The sequence below is a fragment of the Procambarus clarkii genome, chromosome 43 (assembly GCF_040958095.1).
Source record: "Procambarus clarkii isolate CNS0578487 chromosome 43, FALCON_Pclarkii_2.0, whole genome shotgun sequence".
NCBI classification, from domain to species: Eukaryota; Metazoa; Arthropoda; class Malacostraca; order Decapoda; family Cambaridae; genus Procambarus; species Procambarus clarkii.
This window is the reverse complement of record NC_091192.1, coordinates 2,955,888-2,980,403: the sequence shown is the minus strand read 5'-3', so window position 1 is coordinate 2,980,403 and position 24,516 is coordinate 2,955,888. Positions and strand designations below refer to the sequence as shown.

The window sequence follows — 24,516 nt, the reverse complement described above, 5'->3', positions numbered from 1 at the left end:
AAGTCAAATAGAGAGAAAGATCTGGGGATTGACATCACAGCAAACCTGTTCCCCAAAGCCCACATCAAAAGGATATCATCAGCGGCATATGCTGGAGTGGCCAATATAAGAACTGCCTTTAGAAATTTGTGTAAGGAACCATTCAGAATCTTGTATAAAACTTATCAGACCCATCCTGGAGTATGCGGCTCCAGCCTGAAGTCCATGCCTAGTTAAACACAAGAAAAAGTTAGAGAAGATTCATAATTATGCCACCCACCAGTTGCCCAACCCTCTGAAAGAGGTGGATGGAGCCATGAAAAAATAGCCAGGTTTGGATGCTGAGCAAGGAGTGCCTGAAACCAAGACTGGGCTAGCCACCAAGAATCCAGAAGAATTAACTTCCCTCTGTAAGAATCCAGGTATGCCAGCACTCAGGGCAACAGCTGAACCATGTGGAAGAAGTAAAGGAACCCCCACCGCAACCAGCCTAGCCAAAAGGTATCCACTGTGAAGACCTCACAGTCTGGTAATGGCTGCACATAAAGAGGCAGGCACTGAGACCACGCCAATGCAAAGAAAAAACCCAGAGCCCCCCAGAACCAAACTGCAGAGAATGAGCAACTAGGGAGAATGTATCACCACCCAAAAATCATGGGAGGCTGGAACCAAAAATCATTTGAGGCCTGGTCGAGGACCGGGCCGCGGGAACGCTAAGCCCCGAAATCATCTCAGGATAATCTCAAGAAGAAGATAACCCAGAAAATAAATAGGGCCTTGTTACAACCCTTGAGATCTTAGTAAGGTTCTTTTCCCACAGTGATCAAAGTATATGAAAATCGGCCTTGCCAAATAGTGTCTAGGGTATGAATAAAACACTGCATAAACGGGAAAATAATGTAACTACGCTAAGGGTGCCAAAATATAACATATAAATGGTAAAAATATAACAGCCAGAAATATTCTTCAGCATGCAACAGTATCAATGAAAAATCCTTAGTAAACACAGACCATCGCTTAAAATACATGAATGAATAAATGGTGTAGCACAATTAGTCATACCAAGAGAATTAACTAAGTAAAGAGCTAAATAAACAATATCCCCTGACTTAACTTGTACACATGTCTCCTCTCCATGCAGCTACCCACGCGTCTGACTAAATCCTGGCTCGACAGAGCAGGCGTCTTACCAACACATCGACTAAGCATCCACATGCACTCTTGTGTAACTTTACTAACAAAAGTATAGAACTAATAACTGAATCATTAGTAATCTTAAGAGTATATAATACTGTTACATTACTCACTAGAATTTAATAGCAAACAATAATAGGAATTAATCAAGGTTGAAATATAAACGCTAGCTTGACAACCAGCCCAACTATGGACACATCCAAATATGGTCATCCCCCCACATGGAAGAAACCACACTCCCTCCAACAGGAAATAACTTGCTCAAGCCTCATAAAATAATAATGCAACTCAGGCACACAACAGCATGTTACAATATACATCATATAATAGTCTATAATCATACAATGTCAATCGGATACACAACTGCCGGCAGGGAGCCAGTCGGCCGAGCGGACAGCACGCTGGACTTGTGATCCTGTGGTTCCGGGTTCGATCCCGGGCGCCGGCGAGAAACAATGGGCAGAGTTTCTTTCATCCTATGCCCCTGTTACCTAGCAGTAAAATAGGTACCTGGGTGTTAGTCAGCTTCCTGGGGGTGGAGGCCTGGTCGAGGACTGGGCCGCGGGGACACTAAAGCCCCGAAATCATCTCAAGATAACTGGATACTATACTAATTATAGAATAGAACATTAAAATATTCTAAGCATCATGATAATGTTAGAATCTATGCAAGATTCGTAACTCCCGGCCCCTAAGAAAAAATGAAATTAACTGAAGGTTGATACAACAAATACAACATGAAGATACTTCAACAAAAGATCAAAGTAGAAAGCAATAAAATTTCACACAGTACAAAAAAACAAAATACATGCATCTTATGAATAAAGAACACAAGAACAAAGAACATATTATGGCACTGCAACAGGAAATCCTCTGGATAAGGCATCAGCAATAACATTTTGCCTCCCAGGAATATGACGAATTACAATATTGAATTCTTGCAGAATCAATGACCATCTTAAGTTTTCTCTGGCTTTTACACTTCATAGAGTTAATGAATGTCAATGGATTATGATCTGTATATACTACAACTTGATTTCCTGACAAATATTTCTCAAACTTCTTAACTGCCAATATCAAAGTGCTTCTTTCTCAACTACAGTGGTACCTCAGAATGCGAGTGTCCCTGTATGCGAGTTTTTCGGAAGACGAGCAGGATTTACTCCAAAAATATGTCTCGGAAGGCGAGGGTTACCTCAGGATGCGAGTTTGTTGATACGCGTACAGGCCGACCTAGCGCGTGGTGGTTCGGCGATTGTCGCCCCTCTGCCCCGCCGCCCCTCAGTTTACCATTGTCTCACGCTCAGTGACTACCCCCACATCAATTCTTCTCGCGGATTTTCAGTGTTTTGTTGGATTTTTGGTGATTTGTCTATACAATTTGTTATTATATATCTCACCATGGGTCCCAAGAAAGCCAGTGGTAAGGATAAAGGCCAGAAAGCTCATGTGAGGATGACAATAGAGGAGAACCAAGAGATCATTCGGAAGCATGAGAACGGTACACGTGTTGTTGAACTTTGTAGGCAGTACAACAAAGCCACATCAACAATATGCACTATACTTAAGAAAAATGAGATTATGGGTGCTAAAGTGGCAAAAGGAGTAAGAACAATAACGAAACAAAGACCACAAATACTTGAAGAAGTGGAAAAGTTGTTATTAATTTGGATACACGACAAGGAGTTGAGGGGTGATAGTGTTTCGGAGGCCATTATTTGTGAGAAAGCCAGGGTGTTACACGAAGACCTTCTAAAGAATACCCCTGCAACGAGTGATGCAGATACGAAAGAGTTTAAGGCAAGCAGGGGCTGGTTTGAAAAATTTAGAAAGAGAAGTGGTATCCATAGTGTTACAAGGCATGGGGAGGCAGCCAGCTCAGACAAACCAGCCGCTGGACGATTTATTGACGAATTTAAAGAGTTTGCAGAGGCTGAGGGATACCTACCGCAACAAGTGTTTAATTGTGACGAAACAGGACTGTTTTGGAAAAGAATGCCTAAGAGGACATACATTACCAAGGAGGAAAAATCCTTGCCTGGACACAAGCCTATGAAAGATAGGTTTACACTTGTGCTGTGTTCAAATGCGAGTGGCGATTTGAAAATTAAACCCTTGCTAGTGTATCATTCTGAAAATGCAAGGGTTTTCAAACAGTATAAAGTGCAGAAAACCTATTTGTGTGTGATGTGGAAGTCTAATAAAAAAGCATGGGTGACTAGGCTTATTTTTTTGGAGTGGGTGAATGAAGTGCTGTGCCCTGCCATAGAAAAATATCTGCAGGAGAAACATTTGCCACTCAAAGCCGTGCTTCTCCTTGACAATGCTCCTGCTCATCCTCCAGGCTTGGAAGATGATTTGTTGCCTAGATACAATAAATTCCTCACAGTTAAATTCCTTCCTCCTAACACCACTCCTCTAATTCAGCCTATGGACCAGAAAATCATAGCGAATTTTAAGAAACTTTATGAAAGGGCACTTTTCCGGAAATGTTTTGAAGTGACTGAAGCCACAAACCTCACCCTCAAAGAGTTCTGGAGACAGCATTTTAACATTTGTAGTGCTTTAAAACTCGTTGACAAAGCCTGGCAAGAAGTGACTCAAAGAACCCTGATCTCTGGCTGGAGAAAATTGTGGCCTGAATGTGTGAGAGAACTAGACTTTGAGGGGTTTGAGCCTATAAATGATGCGCCTATTGTTGAGGAAATTGTTAGTCTAGGCCAGCAAATGGGCTTGGAATTGGATGGTAATGATGTGGAGGAGTTGGTGGAAGAACACAACGAAGAACTGACCACCGAAGAACTCCAAGCCCTTCAACAGGAACAGCAAGCCAACGCAGCAGCGGATGATTCTGCAGTGGAGGAGGAGGTGGCAGCAGCACCAGCGAATGTCCCTTCTGCAGTAATTAAGAAGGTGTGTCAGATGTGGGAAGAGATTCAAACAATTGTTGAAAAGACTCACCCAGAGAAAGCTGTAGTAGGCCGTTGTCTTAATCTTTTCAATGACAATGTGATGCCTTACTACAGAGACAGCTTGCGAAGAAGGGAAAAGCAAGCTTCCATGGACAGATTTGTGGTGAGGAAATCGAGCAGTGAGCCTCAACCAGGACCTAGTGGCACTCAGATAAAACGTCCCAGGGAGAGCACACCAGAAAGGTCCTCACTGCCTGATGTGATTATGGAAGGGGACTCCCCTTCCAAACAGTAACTCCTCTCCTCCTCCCCCCTCCTCACCATCTTCCATACGCCTACAGCACTCGACAGCAAGGTAAGTAATAACTGGAACATAGTTTTGTAGGTTTATTTAGATGAATTAGGTATAAAAATTTAGTTTGATGTGGGGTTTTTGGGGTAGTCAGGAACGGATTAATTCATTTCCCTTTATTTCTTATGGGGAAATTAGCTTCGGAATGCGAGTTTTCGGAATACGAGGCGTCTCCAGGAACCAATTAAACTCTTAAACTGAGGTATGCCTGTACAGAATAATTAGTTTGTGTCCTGTCAAATTTACGGGAGAAATAATATACAGTACAGGATGTTCTAACTCCTCAGGTCCTACTTGGAACAAAACAGCACCTGCTCCTAGATCTGAAGCGTCTATGTGCAGAATAAAAGGTTTATCATACTGTGGACTAGCTAGCACAGGTGAAGTTGAGAGAATTCCTTTCAACTTCTGAAAAGAGTTTTGACACTCCTGCGTCCACTTAAATTTTTTCCTGTTTCCTTAGAAGATTTGTTATAGGTGCAGCAACAATGGAAAAGTTTTTACAATATCTCCTATAATATGCACACATCCCAATAAATCTCTGCACAGACTTTTTATTTGTTAGTACTGGGTAATCCACAATTGCCTGGATCTTGTCTTGCAATGGGACTATCCTTCCTTGTCCAACCTCATGTCCTAAGTGCACTATGGTTCCTTTAGCCCAACTACATTTCTTCATATTCACAGTCAAATTAGCATGTTGTAACACAGTAAACAATTTCTTTAAACTGGACATATGATCTACCCAACTCTTACTGAAAATCACAATGTCACCCAAATATGCCCTACAATCTGGCACATCCTTCAACAAAGAATTCATTAACTTCTGAAAAATTGCTGGAGCATTCCTTAATCCAAATGGCATTACATTAAACTCGAAAGCTCCATCAGGAGTGATAAATGCTGTCACTTCCCTTGCAAAATCGGTAAGTGGGATCTGGTGATATCCCTTAGATAAGTTCAATTTAGATACAAACTTAGCATGACCTATAGTATCGATACAGTCCTCCAGTAAAGGTAATGGATACACATCAACTACAGTTACCTGGTTGAGTTTTCTATAATCCACTCCATTTATCCTCTGGTTTTGGTATTACTAACCACGGTAAACTCCAGGAGCTCTGACCGGGTCTAATGAACCCATGTCGAAGAAGATAATCAACCTCCTCCTGGATGATACGTCGTTTCTCGGGTGTCACTCGATAAGGGTGTAGCCGAATTGGAGTTACATCTGTCAGGTTAATGTCATGAGTAATGAGAGAAGTCTGAGTGGGGACCTCCCCAAACAAGTTAGAGGACATCTCCAAAAGGTCCTGGAACTCTGCTCTCTCCTCATCCTGCAAATGACAACAATTCTTCCCCGGAACTGGAATTAGACAAACAAGGATTATCATCTTCTCCTGCAACACTCGACTCTCCAGGATTTACCTCCTCTGTAACACAACAAGCCACAATACTAGGCCCACAATAAGCCTTCAACCGGTTCATGGTTTGACGTTTCTGTTGGGGATGGCAAACTTTGTAAGTAACTTCCCTAAGACGTTTTACTACTTGATAAGGTCCTGAAAATTTATGTGACATGGAAGTACCCATACGAGGCTTCAAGACCATTACCAAATCTCCTGGCGCAAAAACTCTGAGTTTGGCCTTGAACCTCTTGTCATGTTTCTCCTTCATTACCTGTTGTTGTTCACTTAGATGTCGTAAGGCCAACTCCCTCGTTCTGGACAGCTTGCTCTTTACATCCATCAGATAACGCTCACTCTGCCTGGCTGTAACATCTCCTAACATTTTCTCATGTAACATTTTTAACCCTTAAATGGCGCATAGCTATATACCATTTGACACCCACAGGCGCATACCAAAAAAAAAAAAAAAAAAAAATGATTTTTTCTTTCTAACCTGTTAATTTGTGTTCGCTGATCACGGGAAAAATAATAAAAAAATTGTAAGTGGCATATATTGCCCACTATAGGGCGGGGAAGTGTGGCAAAAATCAGGCGCTGACTGAGCGTGCGTCCCAGGCGGTCTGTTGATCGCCAGCTGTCAGGCCAGAGTTTCCACAAAGAGATGATTACCTAATTATTTCAATGTCTCTGATTGATTTTTCGTAGTTTTTTTGCTGTAATATTGTTCAATAGTGTGTAGTGTGATATATTTATATAATAAAATGAGTGAATCATCGCTGTACTCAAAAATATGGTGTGCATATTGTTGATTCAATTATGTTCATCAAACAGTGAACAAATACTTTGTCGGTTATTACACTATATACACAGGTTATATATAAGTATCTGCATGTTTTGTTCACCATGACAAACCACTAAGTTGGTATGCTGAGTGGCAGTGGCAGTGGCAGGCAGTGACTGGCTGCCACTGGCTGCCTCTCCCTCCCTCACCTCACCTCACCTGACTTGCCACCATTCTCCACCCACCATACTGTTTTTGCTTTTATATACAGACGTTATATATAAGTATTTACATGTTTTGTTCACCATAACTGTACATCTAAGCTTGTATGGTGAGTAAAGGCAGAGAGACATAGCTACTCACACAGTCAGCTGGTGGTGGCCGCCCTCAAGGCCAGACGCACTAATATTTCTCCTACAACAATACTGTTTGTGGTGTTATTACGCTATATACTCACATTAACCTGGTTGATGGGGTTCTGGGAGTTCTTCTACTCCCCAAGCACGGCCCGAGGCCAGGCTTGACTTGTGAGAGTTTGGTCCACCAGGCTGTTGCTTGGAGCGGCCCGCAGGCCCACATACCCACCACAGCCCGGTTGGTCCGGCACTCCTTGGAGGAATAAATCTAGTTTCCTCTTGAAAATGTCCACGGTTGTTCCGGCAATATTTCTTATGCTTGCTGGGAGGACGTTGAACAACCGTGGACCTCTGATGTTTATACAGTGTTCTCTGATTGTGCCTATGACACCTCTGCTCTTCACTGGTTCTATTCTACATTTTCTTCCATATCGTTCACTCCAGTACGTTGTTATTTTACTGTGTAGATTTGGTACTTGGCCCTCCAGTATCTTCCAGGTGTATATTATTTGATATCTCTCTCGTCTTCTTTCTAGTGAGTACATTTGGAGGGCTTTGAGACGATCCCAATAATTTAGGTGCTTTATTGCGTCTATGCGTGCCGTATATGTTCTCTGTACTGTCTCCATTCGATCATCCGGACTATATGGGAAGGACCCCCAGCCGGATTAGCACGTTTTTCGGATAATGGTACTTTTTCACCTACGAGTCCAAAACTAACCATTTCCAACTACAAATAACATAATTTGAATAGACATGCCATATATAATTATTTAATATTCAACTAGAAATCTCAACTTACCTTTTTGTTGTTCGTCTTCTTGATTGATGACTCATCTTGAAGTTAAAAATTCTTGACAATTTACGTAACTTATAGTAACACAACACTAAAATTAACACTTAAAATTACTGTACAGTTCATTAGGCAAAGTTAGTTCTCACTGTCTGCTGAGGATGCCTCACTGGTTGAAGGCACTTGGGTTGCGTGTGCCGCCTCACTTGTTGAAGGCGCTTGGGTTGCGCGTGCAGCCTCACTTGTTGAAGGCGCTTGGGTTGCGCGTGCCGCCTCACTTGTTGAAGGCGCTTGGTTTGATTTTCGTACCATATATGAATCAAGTGTTGCTTGCCTTCTGTGTTCACTGGCCAGTTGTATGATCAGCTCTTTTGTTCGCCTAAGGTACGGATACATGTTTCCAACCTCTGGATGAGCACAATTTGATGAAAAATTTATTAATCCGTCAACATACGTCATGAGTGTACTGTATTTCGTGGTCATTGGTGTTGGTTCTTCACTGCCTTCTTCATCCTCTTCGTCCACCTCACCAGTAACAGACTGTAGAATCTCGTCTTCACTCATCACACCATATCCTGGATCATTGGCATCTTGTTCAAGCCAATCAACCACATCCTGTCTTTTTAAGTTTTCGCCGGCATTTCTAAACATTCCATGGATTTCATCTGTAAATCCTTCAAAATCCATTTCTTCATCATTTCTGACCGTAGACGTGAGGAGTTTTTTCCAGGAATTTTTCAAAGTCGATTCCTTTAATTCACTCCACACCTTGGCCCAGTTATAGATGGCTTCCTTGATTGTATAGTTCTTCAAATTCTGAAGTTTTTTTTTAGCCCTGTTATCCACACCGAGTTCAATATCTTCCGGAAGAGGCAAAACCACCAAAACTTCGTTTAGCATTTTTTTGGTGTACAACCTCTTCGTAGCACAGATAACTCCCTGATCCATAGGCTGAATGAGAGAGGTTGTGTTAGGAGGAAGTGCCATACACGTTATCTTGCCATCATGTGAGGTTAACGTGTTAATTCTGGGGTGGGCAGGCGCATTATCAAGCAACATTAAAGCCCGAACTTCGCTTGGCCTTATTTTGAGTTTCTTAATTTGATAGGCACGAACTTCCCTGCAGAACACGTCATGAAACCAGGAAAGAAAGATCTCCTGTGTAAACCATGCATTTTTTGAGTCATAATATTTCACTGGCAGTCTGTCCATGCAATGTTGCAAGGCTCTTGGTTTCTTAGATTTGCCAACAATTGCACACGTGATTCTGTCTGTGCCGTCGGCATTCGCACACATCATGGCTGAGAGCCTGTCCTTGTTGACCTTACGTCCTGGCACACAACCCTCACTCCTCATTGCTAGAGTTTTTTCTGGTAAACTCCTCCAATACAACCCAGTTTCATCTGCATTATAAATTTGATACGAATAAATATTATTTGCCACAATATATTCTCGTAATTTACGTTTAAATGGTTCTACACTGCTTTCATCTGCACTCAGTTTTTCACCGACAATTTTCCTCTTCACAATATTGTGCCTACCCTTGAACCTTGCAACCCACCCTTCACTCGCTTCGAAATTCTTTATTCCAAGGCTTTCAGCAAATCTGCTTGCAGCATTTTGTATTTCTGGGCCGCGAATTGTCACGCCAGCTGTGCGGTGCTGAGCAAACCACTTGTACACAGCCTCATCCAACTGCACATGCGTCGAAGTTTTCATAGTTTTTCTACAACCTCTGCTAGTGCTTGCACCTTCACTTTCACAGGTTGAAATGAATTGCATAAGTTTCTCTTTTTGTTTCCTTATATCAGAAACAGTACTAGTGCCTATATTATATTCCTTGGCAACACTTGAGGTCGACCGGCCATGTTCACAAAGTTGTATAACACGTAGCTTGTCCTTAAGTGTTAGGACAACCTTCTTCCTCTTACCACCTCCAGAACGATTCATGCTGCTACCAGACATAGTCTTGGCCAAAAATGTTCAAAGTTACTATGAAAATAAAAAAGTTATTTAAAAAAATATTTCACTAATGGCGCGGCACTGTGGTGTAACACGAGGCTAGAGAGCACATGGCTTGACCAGGCCTGAACGGGTCCAGTCGGGGCAGGGAGGAGGCACATTACCTACGCCGCCAGGAGGAAAAAAAATATATATTTTTGAAGGAAACTTTAGCCTGTGCAAATTGTTTTTAGGAAACTTGTATGGAATTTTTTATTACATAATTACTAGTATTTCTTTTGATTTTGGCTATGATGAATTGTTCTAAAATTGATAGTAATTACTGTACTGTAGTGTATAGGCCACTCCCCATCCCCCCCCTAATCCCCCCAGGTGGTCCCTCCCAACGCTCCCCTCTCTCCCGACACCACCCACCCACCCCACCCCCACCTACACCATGCGCCTCGAGTCTCGGGCAGACGGGATTAATACCGTATGGCCCGCCTCATGTTTTCATATACGGACAAAGGCACGATTATCCGGTCCCTGTGGCTATTTTGGCCGGATATTGTGATAACTTTATCCGTTCACGATTTTGGCCGTATAAGGGCGTTTTTCGGATGTTCGAATCCCGGATAATCGCGGGGTTACAGTATTCCCTCTATTTCAGCAATCTCTCCTGCTCTGAAGGGGGAAGTGAGTACTGAGCAGTACTCAAGACGGGACAACACAAGTGACTTGAAGAGTACAACCATTGTGATGGGATCCCTGGATTTGAAAGTTCTCGTAATCCATCCTATCATTTTTCTGGCTGTCGCAATATTTGCTTGGTTATGCTCCTTAAACGTTAGGTCGTCAGACATTATTATTCCCAAATCCTTTACATGCGGTTTTCCTACTATGGGTACATTTGATTGTGTTTTGTACTCTGTATTATGTTTAAGGTCCTCATTTTTACCGTACCGGAGTACCTGGAATTTATCACTGTTAAACATCGTGTTATTTTCTGATGCCCAGTCGAAAACTTTATTAACCCTTAAACTGTGCATGGCGTATATATACGCCCTGAGTAACATGTCCCATGGTGCGCATGGTGTATATATACGCCATACGGTGCCAGGCCTGATTCAAATGGCCCGCGGCTACACAGGGTTCACAGTAGCTTCCTCAGGGCTCTTGTAAACAGATGCCATTTAAAAAAAAATCGTGGGCAATATTCTCAGGTGTGAGAGGCACAGTACTGTTGGAGCAACCAAGGCCGGCGCACGCAGCATGAGCGAACAGCATCGCTGTTCAGCTTGTGACCACAGCATCGCAGAAAAATGTCAAAAATATATAATTGTTATTATTTAGCGATGACAATATTACAGATGACCCATGACTGTGATATAAATAACTAGGGTTGTGATAATAGCAGGATTGTTGTAATAATTAGCGCTGTGGGAGGAGTGATGCTGAGAGATGGAGGGAAACAGCATCGTTTACTGACTGTGTGGCTAGCTGTTATTGTTTGCATTCACCATACCAGGTCAGTGGTTCTCTATGGTGAACACAAATGTAGATACTTATATATAATGTGTGTATTAGTGTAATAACAGCAAAAGGATTATGCTGGGAGGAGCCATATGGGTGACGGAGGTGACGTCGTCTGCACGATTTGTCTAGCTGTTTAGAGGGTGGCCACTATTCTCTTTGGGTGCACTACAAGCTTAGGTGTACAGTTACGGTGCATAAAACAGGTAGATATTTATATATAATATGTGTATATAGGGTAATAGCACTGCAAAAAGGTATTGTTGGGGGAGAAAGTTTAGTGCGTGTGACCTTGAAAGAGTGAGGGAGCCGCCAGCCGCCATCTGTGTATAGCGACGACTCTTAGTGCCTGAACTAACTATATCAGCTTAGCTGTACAGTTGTGGTGAACAAAATATATACATACTTATATATAACGTCTGTATATAGTGTAATATCACCACAAACGGTATTGTTGGGGGAGAAAGTTTAGTGCGTGTGACCTTGAATGAGTGAGGGAGCTGCCAGCTGACTGTGTGTATAGCGACGACTCTTAGTGCCTGAACTAACTATATCAGCTTAGCTGTACAGTTGTGGTGAACAAAATATATACATACTTATATATAACGTCTACATATAGTGTAATAACACCACAGATGGTATTGTTGGGGGAGAAAGTTTAGTGCGTGTGTTGAGGGAGTGGCAGCGAGTGGCTGGCTGGTGTGTGGCGGTAACTCTTCGTTGCTTTTCGACTCTCAATACCAACTTAGTGGTTCGTTATGGTGACCAAAACATGCAGATACTTATATATAACCTGTGTATAGAGTGTAATAGCAGCAAAACTATTTGTTTATTGTTTTATAAACATAATAATTGAATCACTAATATGCACATCATACTTTTGAGTATAGCGATTATTCACCACTTCACCACTTTTATTATATAAATATATTACAATACACACTATTGAATAATATTACTGCAAAAAACTAAGAAAAAATCAATCGGAGACATTGAAACAATTAGGTAATAATATCTTTGTGGCAACTCCCATCTGTCAGCGCGGGTGACGCTGACCGGGTCTGACGACCACTCTGTCAACGCCCACTTTTTGCCAGACTTCCTGGGTCAATTGCGCCCAAAATATGTCACCTACGATTTTTTTTATTTTTTCCGTGCTCAGGGGACACAAATTAACATGTTTAGAAGACGAAAAAAAAAAATTTGAATTTTTTTTTTTCTTGCGCACAGGGGTGTAAATGTCCCAAGGACCCCTGAGCAGTGTAAGGGTTAATATCGGCTTGAAGTTTTTCAATGTCCTCAGCCGAGGTAATTTTCATACTGATTTTTGTGTCATCTGCAAAGGATGATACGAAGCTGTGACTTGTATTTTTGTCTATATCTGATATGAGAATAAGGAAAAGCAGCGGTGCAAGGACTGTACCCTGAGGTACAGAGCTTTTCACTGCACTTGGACTAGATTTTATATGGTTGACCGTTACTCGCTGAGTCCTGTTTGACAGAAAACTGAGTATCCAGCGTCCTACTTTACTGGTTATTCCCATTGACTTCATTTTGTGTGCTATCACGCCATGGTCACATTTATCGAAAGCCTTTGCGAAGTCCGTGTATATCACATCAGCATTCTGTTTTTCTTCTAATGCCTCAGTGACTTTGTCGTAGTGCTCAAGTAGCTGTGAGAGGCACGATCTTCCCGCTCGAAATCCATGTTGGCCTGGGTTGTGAAGGTCATTGGTCTCCATGAAATTAGTAACCTGACTCCTAATCACTCTCTCAAATACTTTTATGATGTGCAATGTTAGTGCAACTGGTCTATAATTTTTTGCCAATGCTTTGCTCCCTCCCTTGTGTAGAGGGGCTATGTCTGCTACTTTAAGTGCATCTGGTATCTCCCCCGTGTCCAAGCTCTTCCTCCACACTATACTGAGTGCCTGTGCTACCGGCATTTTGCATTTCTTTATAAATATTGAATTCCATGAGTCTGGACCTGGGGCCGAGTGCATGGGCATGTTTTCAATTTCTTTTTCAAAATTTAGTGCGCTCGTGTTTATATCAGTTATATTTACAGGGGTTTGAATATCCCGCATAAAGAAATTGTCTGAATCTTCCACCTTCATGTTGTTTATTGGAGTGCTAAACATGTCCTCATACTGCTTTTTTAGGATTTCACTAATTTCTTTGTCATCCTCCGTGTATGAACCTTCACTTGTACGAATAGGTCCAATACTGGCAGTGGTTTTTGCTTTTGATTTCGCATATGAGAAGAAATATTTTGGATTTTTCTTTATTTCCTGAATTGCTTTCTGTTCTAACTGCCTTTCTTCAGTTTCATATGAGTGTTTCAATTTCCGCTCAATTATATATAAATATCTACCTGTTTTATTCACCATACTTGCACAAGTAAACTGGTATGGTGCCCAAAGACCATCGTGGTCATCAGTAAACAACATGATAAGTCCTGCAGACGACGCTCCTCCCTCACCAAAATGGCGGCTCCCAACCTCCTACTCTCGCTGTTATCTCACACTATACACACGTTATATATAAGTATCTACATTTGTGTTCACCATAGCGAACCACTAAGCTGGTATGGTGAGTGCAGTCAATAAAAGGTGGGCACACACACTCAAAAGACAACGCCACCATCCTCCCTCCCAGAGCATTACTCCTCCCTCCATGGCGCACAGCGCCAAATATCACCACAATCCTGCTATTATCAGAACCCTGGTCAGTTTTCTCAGTCAGGAATCTTCTGTAATAATATCATCGCTACATAATAGCATGAACAAGTATATTATGTGATTTTTAGGCGATGCTGTGGTCACAAGCTGAACAGCAGTGCTGTGAGCTCATGCTGCGTGCATCAGGCTTGGTAGCTCACTCAATACTGAGGCCCCTAACACCCGGGAGTTTGGCCCACGATTTTTTTAAAAATGGCGTCTGTTTAGAAGAGCCCTGATGAAGGTGTGGTGAACCCCGTGTATCAGCGGGCTGTTTAAATCTTGCGTAGTACTCCAATGCATCATATGATGCGATGCGCAATTGAAGGGTTAAAGGTCCTCTCACCTGATGTCCAAATACAAGATCAAATGGAGAGCAGCCTAGGGCACTGTGCAATCCATCTCTAGCAGCAAATAAAACAAAGGGTAAATTATCGTCCCAATGTCTGGGTGAATCTTCCCCAGTTGCTTTCAACATTTTCTTGAGAGTTTGGTGGAATCGCTCGATTCCTCCTTGACTCTGAGGATGGTAAGTACTGGAAAAATTATGCTGAATACCAAATGAATTACAAAAGGTTTTAAATGTTGTGGAACAAAAATTGCTCCCATTATCAGTTTGAATTATACGAGGCATACCAAATAGTGAGAAAAATCGTTCCAACTGCCTTATAATGGTAGAAGCTCTAATGTTACGTAAGGCATATGCTTCAGGGAACCTGGTGGTCTTACATAAAATTGTGAATATATACATATTTCCGGATTTGGTACGGGTTAAAGGATCGACACAATCAAGTACCACATGAGTAAAAGGCTCCTCTGGCACTACAATAGGGTATAATGGTGCTCGTGACACAGTCTGATTAGGCTTACCAACAGTTTGACACACAACACAATTGTGACAATATCTGACCACATCTTTTTTGAGTTTTGGCCAATAGAAAAATTTACAGATCTTATGATACATACTGGTAATGCCTTGATGGCCTCCCATCAGGTCATCATGAGCAGCTTGCAATACCTGCTCCCTATACTCTGTTGGCACAACGAGCTGGGTTCTAGACTCCCAATCATCTGATGAGGGAGTTCCAGATGGTCTCCATCTTCTCATCAGACATTGATCCTTGAAATAACAACCCGTACTCTCCTCCAAAGTATCAATGGAGTCGGCTGCTTCTGCATAACATTCAGCTAGGCTGGGATCAGTACTCTGTAACTTACTCAAGGTCTGGAACTCTACAGCTGGAGCGAGCGGGCAAGGAACTGGTACCTGGGCCACCTCTTCCAGACCATCTGGGTCAGAATAAATTAGGGCTTTGGCACCGGCCTCACTCTCGACATCCGCGTGAGCTAAAAGTGTATCTTCAAGGTCGACCTCCACTTCCCTGTCTGAAGGGGTCCTGGCCTCTAGAACATCCACCTTGGTAGTAGCAGGACTTACCACATTCTGCTTACCCATGGATCTGGTCACAACACAGGCTGGATAAATGACACCATCATCCGCATCTGGTTGAACCAGTACTGCACTAGGGTTAGTAAACATAACAGGACAATCGGTCCCACTAACTTGACACTTGTCAAAATCATTACCTACAATGATATCAATCCCAGGGATGCGCAACTGCTCACTGACTGCTACAGTGCACCAACCCGGTGTAATAGAAGAATTCAGGTTAACTTTAATTAATGGTACACGCTGGATATGACCTCCAAGTCCTTGCAATAACACTACCTCTCCAGTGTCTTCTGTGCTAACATCAGTAAGAACACGGCGAGAAATTAAAGACTGGGAAGCACCAGTGTGTCTTAACAACTGCACTGGCTTTCAGGTTCCACTAGTACATAATAGGGTACCCAAATGTAGGTATGGATCAAAATTAGTTATTAGTAGGTATGGATCAAAACCCACTTGGGCATGACTGGAGCAACATTGGCATTACAGGTTTGCAAACCCCTACTCATAATCAGACCAGTTGGTCTCAACTCAGGGTGCAAAGCATAACAGGAATTTACCACATGACCTCTTCTCCTGCAATGCGTGCAATACCTGCCAGTGGTCGGAACAGCCGAACCCACTGCAGGCTTAATCACTACATTACTTGAGGTTGACAACCCTGTCTGTTGTTTCTCAGATTTAGGCTTTACAGGAGAAGGGTTAAGGGGAGAAGGTGAAGTAGCTGGTCGAGTCTGGAAAACATGATTTTTAGGAGAATAATGATTAGTTTTAGCATTATAATGATTAATTGGTGCTCTAAAAGGCACTTTAGTAAGTAATTCATGCTCATCAGCTAGCTTGGCTAGTTTCATAAGATCAGTGGTTTGTCTATTTTCTGCCATAAACAAAGCTAATTTCTCTGGTAGACATCCCAATACTTCCTCAGTTACTATGAGGTCTCTCAAAGTCTCAAACTCTGCAATATTAAGTGCTTTAACCCATCTGTCAAAGTGATTTAACTTAACCCTTACAACGTCAGAAATAGTCTGGTCATGTGCTCTTTTTAAACTTCTGAATTTTTGTCTATGTGCCTCTGGGATTTGTTGGTATGCATTTAAGATGCTCTGTTGAACAAATTTAAAATCGAAAGAATTCTCAGCAGGAATAGATGCAAATGCCTCCTGAGCTTTACCCTTAAATTGTCCCTGCATAATGGCAACCCATTGATCCACAGGCCAGTTCATGCTGACTGCTAATTTCTTAAAATGCAAAAAAAATATTTCTGGATCTTCTTCATTAAACTTAGGTAAATCTACATGTTTACTGTACTTGGAAGAACTATTTGTACTCTCTGGATTATTACTAGTGTTACCTTGCCCTGCTGCAATTCTCTGCTGTTCCAACCTATTATTATTTTCAGCCATACTCTGCTGAATTTCTAATTGTTTAGTTTGTTGCTCTGCTAGTTGTAACTGAGCTTCCAACTCAAGTTGTTTTTGCTGGTTCTGCAACTCCAACCTCTGCTTGTCTGCTGCCAGCCTAGCCATTTCTAATTTAGTCTCCAACTCAAACTTTAAGATTGCCACCTTGTCACTTGACTCTTCTTCTAACTCTCCTAAACACTCCTCATCAAGTTTCTCCTCCTCCACCAAGTGTGTGACAATTACTCTTAACACTTGAGCTTTTAACATTTTACTGGAAACTGCTAGGTTCAATTTATCAGCCAGAAATAACAAACCAGACTTCTTCAAGTCTTTCCCCCCTCCCTGCTCAGCTCGTTGCCGTGAGGGGGGCTTAGTGGGCGGCTGCTGGAGTGTGATGCTCCTTGGGACAGTCCTCTGTCCATTTCTAGCCTTGTGCTCCTGCTGCCGTCCTCTCCAATTCTGCTGGGCACCTTTTCCTTTTCCTTCTGTTTCGTTTTTCTCCCCCCTCTTCTCCTATCTGCTTGCCGTTTCCTACCAACCTTTTGCTTGTTCTGGTTCTTCCCTTGGACTTCTTCTATTTTGACGCCCGGGTGCTTGAGGAGGCATACTCTTGCACCCGTAGAACTGTAGTACCCGACGTCGAGAGCGAGGGGAACCTTTTATTGTCAATCCCCCTTTCGTCACTGAACCCGATCTCGACGGACTGTCAGTTTCTTAAGGTGGCGTTTGTGGGGTGTATACTCACGACGCACCCCTAGGAGGCCCCGGCATGATCGGCAATAGCTTCTTGTTGGGTGTCCTGCCTCTAATTGTGGCTCCATGGTGGGTGTGGGGGCACATTCGTGAATAAATATTTCTTTTCGTAATGATGACGACCCCTGTTTCGGCTGTTTCTGCTTTACCTTCTCAGGCTCGTGGGGTGGGCGACCAAGCCCCCGAGTCGGTCCGTGTTGGAAGACCGGGCTCTGTAGCCTCCGCTGCATTGGGCCCCGACCTTGCTCCTCCTTTGGCCTCTCTGACTCCTTCCCCTGGCTCCCCTCCCTCCTCTGTGGTTGGGTCGAGCCCCAAGCCCCCAGTGGTGACTACCTCGTCCCCTGGCGCAGCTCCATCTCTAGTTGTAACTACTGCGCCTTTTAACCCCTCTCTCTCTGGAGGTTCTCACCGCCGTCCTCGTCACGGCTGCCCTCGCTCGATTCCTTCCAGTTCTGCTACCTATCAAGCCTTGTTTGGTCCCGCTTCGTGGGCCAAATATTTTGATCTCCTCCCTCTTGATTCTGCGCCTCCTGATGATTTCTCCCTCCATCGACATCTCGTTGATTCCGTGGATGCCTCCATTACTTTCAACCCCACTCGTCTCGGTACATGTGTCGTTGCTGCTCCTTCTCAGGATGCTGCTTCCCGCTTGGCTGCTTTATCCTGCCTTGGCGAGACCCCTGTTCGGGTCTCGAAGAACGCTCAGTTGAATGCCAGTGTTGGCACTATTCTGCTCCCGCCCCATGTTGCGACCGGTGTTCGGGACCTGCGCGACTGCCACGACGATATTCGACATATCCTTGCTGCCCAGGGCCATTCTATTCTCCAGGTGGACACGTTTACTCGTCCCCCTCGTGGTAGTCGCCGTCAACTCCTCCGGGTTGTGAAGATTACCTTTGATGGTAGGACCCTTCCACCCTCTGTCATTCTTGCTGGTGCCAGGTGCTCTGTCCAGGAGTACATTCCTTCTCCTCGGCTCTGTAACAAGTGCTGGAGGTTTGGGCATGGTGCCCTCCGCTGCTCCGGGACTGTCTCTCTCTGTCCTTTGTGTAATGGCGAAGGTCACTCTAAGTCGGAGTGCACTTCTCCCCAGGCTCGTTGCCTCAACTGCGGTGAGGTCCATCCTACCTTCTCCCGTGCGTGTGTCCATTACAAGCTTGAGGCAACCGTCCTCAACTTGAAGCACCGGGAGCGTTTATCTTTTCCTGAGGCTCCCGCCTTATGCTAATATCTCTTATGCTCGCGTGTTGCGCTCTTCCTCTCCTCGTCCTTCCCGCCTTCCTCAGACTCACAACCGTTTCCGGGCCTTGGACCCTGATACGCTCACTGCCCCCTCCTCTGTTCCTTTGGGTTCTCTCCCGAAGGATCCACCTCCTGGTCCTCTGTCTGGGGTTCCCCTTCTTTCTACTCGGTCTGTCATGTCTCCTGTGTCTTCTTCCTCGTCTCCCTCCGTTCCTCCTTCCCATCCTTCCCTTCCGTCTCTTGACTCTCCCCGCCGCCTGTCGGTGCGGGCTGATGTCCATCGCTCTCCAAACGGCCGTCATGTGTGCTCTCGTTCAGCTTCCCCTGTTGAGACGCTAGAATCCGTTGCCCAGTACGTGGTTGCTGGGACACCTGTCTCTTTAAGTCAGAAGCGTAAGCCTGGCTCCTCTCCTTCCTCCTCCCCGGCGGGTAAGAAGGTTTCGCTTTCTTCCTCGGCCCCTACTTCTGCCTCTCTCGCTCCTTCCCCTCCCATTTCGGTGGCTGCGCCCCCTGTTCCTGCTATGGAGGTTTCTTTAGCCCCCGCTTCCCTCTCGGTTGCTGCCCATGCTGAGGTGCGCTCCCCTCTTTCTACCCCCCCTCTTCCTGCTGCTGTCCTTGACTGCTTCTCTCTGTTGTCTCCTCCTCTTCCTCCTCCTCCTCCAGACCCCGCCCACCCACCTCTGATCTGTTCTCCCGTTTCCTTCCCTCCGTCTTGCTCAGTTTACCCATGTCCCCTAACCCTGACTTTGCTGACCCTGATCCTGACCCTGATATTCTTTAACGTGCTCTGTTGCTCTTTCACCTTTGTTTCTTCCTTGTTCTCTGTTTTTGTCCTTTCTCTTCTCGTCGTTGTCCATTCTTCAATGGAACGTTCGAGGTTATTACGCCAATTTCATCGAACTCCAACTTCTAATTTCGCGGTTTTCGCCCCTTTGTGTCTGTCTCCAGGAGCCGATGCTTGGTGCTCGTCCTGGTCGTTTTCGTGGCTATTCCTTTCTCCCCCCCCCCCAGCCATTGCTGGGGCTTCTAATTCTTCTGCTCTCTTGATTCGTGCTGATGTTCCCTTTGTTCCTTTACTTTTTCCTTCGCCTCTCCATTGTTCTGCTGCTCATATCTTTGTGGGGAAATGGTACACAGTTTGTTCCATTTATCTCCCCCCCTAGTGTCACGCTTTCTCTTCCTGATTTGAAACACCTCCTAGACTCCTTGCCGGAGCCTGTGCTCCTGCTGGGTGACTTCAATTGTCGTCATTCTCTTTGGGGTGACGTTCTGACGAATACCCGGGGTCGCCTTCTTGAGCCGTTTCTCCTCTCTTCTTCCCTGTCTTTTCTGAATTCTGGTGAGCCCACTCATTTGAACTCTCGGACTCGCACCCTTTCTTGTCTTGATCTTTCTCTCTGCTCTTCTTCTCTTTACTTAGATTTCACGTGGCAGGTTCTTGATGACCTCCATGGAAGTGATCATTTCCCCATCCTTGTTTCCTTTTTCTCTTTTCGCCCTTCCCTCTCTTTCCCTAGGTGGCAGTTTGCTAAGGCGGACTGGACCCTATTTACCCTCAGTGCTGCTCTCTCTGACCTCTCCCTTCTGCCTCTCTCTCGCACTCTCTTCCTTTTTCATGACACTGTCTTCAACGCTGCCCTCCGCTCTATCCCTCGCTCTTCCTCTCGGGGTCCACGGAAGTGCGTTCCCTGGTGGAATGCAGACTGTGCTCGGGCTGTCCGCTGTAAGCGTGCAGCCTGGAAGAGGCACCGCCGTAGGCAGACGACCGATTCTTTTCTTTTCTTTCGGAAAGCGAGTGCGGTGGCCCGTAGGGCCATCCATACGGCTAGACCTAGACCTAGAAAAGGCTTACGACACCACTTGGCGATATCATATTCTATCTCAACTTCATTCTTTTGGCCTTCGTGGTCATCTCCCTCTCTTTCTCCGCAGCTTCCTCTCTCGTCGTTCCTTTCGGGTGCGCCTTGGTACCGCTCTCTCTGCCTCTTTTCAGCAATACGAAGGTGTACCCCAGGGTAGTGTTCTGAGCAATATTGATGCCGTGTCGTCTTGGGCCACCGATCATGGCTTCAAGTTCTCTACTTCTAAGACTTGTGCCATGACTTTTACGTGGAAACGGGTCGTTCTTTGTCCCTCTTTGTCACTTTATGGTCATCCCCTTGAATACAAAGATTCCGCGAAGCTTTTGGGGTTATTCCTTGACACTCGTTTGTCTTGGTCTCCTCATATCTCTTACCTCCGTGTTGAGTGCTCTAAGGCCCTTACCCTCCTCCGGGTCTTGTCCCATATTTCTTGGGGGGCAGATAGGCGCACTCTCCTTGCTTTACATTCCTCTCTCGTCCTGTCTAAGCTCGATTATGGTTGCCCTGCTTACTCGTCTGCTTCTCCTTCTACTCTTCGCCGTCTTGATGCTTTGCACCATACTGGGTTGCACCTCAGTTCTGGTACCTTTCGTTCGACTCCCGTCCTTAGCTTGTATGTTGACACCGGCTTCCTGTCTCTCTAGGACCGCCGTGATCGCTATTGTCTTCGCTATCTTGCGAGGTCCTTACAACATCCTTCCTCTCGCCTCTGTCGTGCTTTAACTTTTACCCCTCCTGCGGTTCCTGTTCCTCTTCACCACCTCCCTCTTTCTGTCCGGTTATCTCGCCTCCAGGATTCTCTTTCCGTTCGTATTTCTAATGTTTCTCCTCGTGTTGTTCCTTCTTTGCCCCCATGGAGAGTCCCTCTTCCGCGGTTTTGTACTTCCTTGACCCGTATCACAAAAGCTTTTACCCCTCCTACGGTTCTAAAACGCCTTTTCCTTGAGCACTTTTCTTCTCACTCCCGCTCCGTTTCTGTCTTCACCGATGGGTCTAAGTCTGCGGACGGTGTTGGCTACTCTGTTGTTTTTCCTGATTGCACTTATATGTGTCGCTTACCTCCAAAGACTAGCATCTTTACAGCGGAACTTTATGCTATTCTCTATGCTCTTCGTCTCCTGCTTTCTCGTTGTCAGTCTTCCTTTGTAGTTGTTGTTGATTCTCGTAGTGCCCTCATGGCTCTCGGGTCCTTTAATCTGGTTCATCCAGTAGTTGTCGAGATCCAGCGTTGGCTGTTTCTTGTCCACAGTAAATTTAAGCGGTTGAGTTTTGTTGGGTTCCCAGCCATATTGGTGTGTCTTTAAATGAGTGTGCGGATGCTGCCGCCAAGGAAGCTGTCCGCTCTTGTCCCATCTCTCGTAAAGGTATTCCATTTTCCGACTTTTACCCGGTTATCCATTCCTCCATTCTTACCCGTTGGCAGGCTTCTTTGTCGTCTGTTACTGGTAACAAACTTCGTACTCTTAAATGTTGTGTTTCCTCGTGGCCACCATAACCACCATAACTGCCACCATAACTGGCGATGGTGGCCACCTCCTGCCACCATAACTGGCGATGGGAAACAGCTCTGGCGAGGTTGCGTATTGGTTATACTCGCTTAACCCATGGTCACTTGATGGAGCGCCGCCCTGCTCCTTATTGTCCTAATTGCATTGTCCCTCTTACAGTCGTGCATGTCCTTCTTGAATGTCCTGACTTCCAGGACGAGCGTGTCTCTTGCTTTCCGACTGCCCCTCGCGGTCACCTGTCCCTCAATGGAATTCTTGGTGACTCGGATACTTTTGATATTGTTCGCCTTATGCGTTTTTGTTCCCGTATTGGCATCCTTGGTGATATTTAGCGCCCTCTGATTATTCCGCACATTTGATGGTGCTACATAGCCTTCCCGGTTTGGTGCCTTCTTTTGATAATTACTTATGCAAGATTCGTAACAGGCCTACCTAATGCACTGATCAAGTCCATCAAACTACAGTGTGCCCCCCCACCAGCAAAAAACTCTCCCAGCCCAAGGAAAGACCACAGGCTTACCAGAACAGGCAAGGGCAATCCCAAGAAAGGAGACCCCCTAAAGGGAGTGTCCCAAACACCCCAGGGAAGATAACCCTGGCCATGCAAGGGCAGCACTTGGAAGATAACCCTGGCCATGCAAGGGCAGCACTTGGAAGATAACCCTGGCCATGCAAGGGCAGCACTTGGAAGATAACCCTGGCCATGCAAGGGCAGCACTTGGAAGATAACCCTGAGCACATGCAGCTCCAAGCACAACCATGTATAAAAACAACCTCAAAGGCAAAGCACCACTCGAAAAATGGGAGGCTGGAGCCAAGGCGATTAGAGCAGTGACCAGGCACACATCAGAATAAGAACTTATGAGGTGGGAGTCGGCTGACCCGGTCTGCCTCTCTTCTTTCCCCCTAAACGAGAGGGAAGGTGGGGCGAACTAGCCCGCACTAGTTTACACAAAATTTGGAAAGTTTCTTTTCACAGTTGAGGGAGTTCTTTTCGTGGTTTTGAGGCTGCAGTCTTGTTTTTAACCATGCAGTGGTGTGTTTTGTTTCGTTGACTTTCTGGGTGCTTCCCTGGTGGTGGCAGACATTAATTACTTTAAATGTAAGGTGTTCATAGTACTACCATTCTCAGCACCTCTCTGAGGGTGCCAGGTTCTGGCTTGCGGTCCCCAATAGAACAATAAGAATTCTGCAACTGATGGCATTTAGTAGTATGGCACCAAATCAGTGCTTCAGGAAACCTCATGGGGCTTCCCCGTAGAAAAATACTTTCATTTTTTTTTTTGTGCATTTTTACCCCTTGTAGGAATTGGGTTAAAAAAAATTGTTATAGCTGAAGGATTAAAAAGAGCCCCACTCTTCTGGGACCAAATGATTGCCTAATGTGACTGTATCTGTTCGTGTCCCACGAAAAAGCAGTACTATACAGTATTTCTTAAGGAAGTAACTAGGTTGCCTGTCCAGAAAGGAAATTTTCATCTGCACTCAAAAGCCTTAGGTGCTCAGATTTAAATGGAAAATACCCATGAAATGTCCTTGAAGCATTTATCAAAACATTTTTCTCAGAGTAATAAATTGTGAGTTGAAGCAATAATAAAATAGAATGTACCAAAGATCATGAGCTGATACTGGAGAGTGAATGGGGCTATAGAGGATACTGTAACAAGCAGTGGATGAAAGGATTCCATAAGGAAAATTATTTACCAAATGTTGCAGGGCTGGAGGTGATGGAGAAGACGGTGTACACAACTCCCCAGCTACTGTGCAGCAGCAGTATCACATCTACCCTCTAACACCAAGATAAAGTTTAATATCTTCTATTGTTTATTTATTTCATCCTAATACTGTAATTTGTTTATTTCATCCTAATATTTTATCGATGATATCCCTGTCCCTGACTTTGCTCCTAGGCACTCCAGCACATGCACCAAAATTTTCTTCATCTACATAACCAGTCTTTGATATGCACAAAATATAGATTCTTTAATCCTCTGTACTTAAAAATGTTAATATAAACTTTGTCTCAAATTAATTTTGTTATACTATATGCCTAACTATGTTTGATCATATTTCTTATAATAAACCTGTTTCTTAGATGAATTTTTATTTGTTTTCCATTTTAAGCGAAGGAAATGTAACTCGTACATTTTTTTATGGTATCAGAGCAACCCTTCCCCTCAAATCACGTTTTGAGGTACGAAGCCCCTACCTTGCAGTTATCTTGCGATGATTTCGGGGCTCAACGTCTCCACAGCCCGGTCCTCGACCAGACCTCCTGGTTGCTGGATTGGTCAACCAGGCTGTTGGATGCGGCTGCTCACAGCC

At 44.5% G+C, this 24,516-nt stretch overlaps 1 protein-coding gene across 4 annotated transcripts in view; it reads left to right on the top strand.

Moving 5' to 3' along the window:
* Positions 1-24,285, top strand: part of Spt7 — a 149,816-nt gene extending 125,531 nt beyond the window's left edge. For all 4 annotated transcript variants that reach the window (XM_069299991.1, XM_069299992.1, XM_069299990.1 and 1 more), the window contains one exon: positions 23,908-24,285. In XM_069299991.1, the coding sequence (XP_069156092.1) occupies positions 23,908-23,995 (88 nt within the window). In that variant the 3' untranslated portion in view covers positions 23,996-24,285. The remainder of the gene's footprint in view (positions 1-23,907) is intronic.
* Positions 24,286-24,516: the final 231 nt, after the last annotated feature.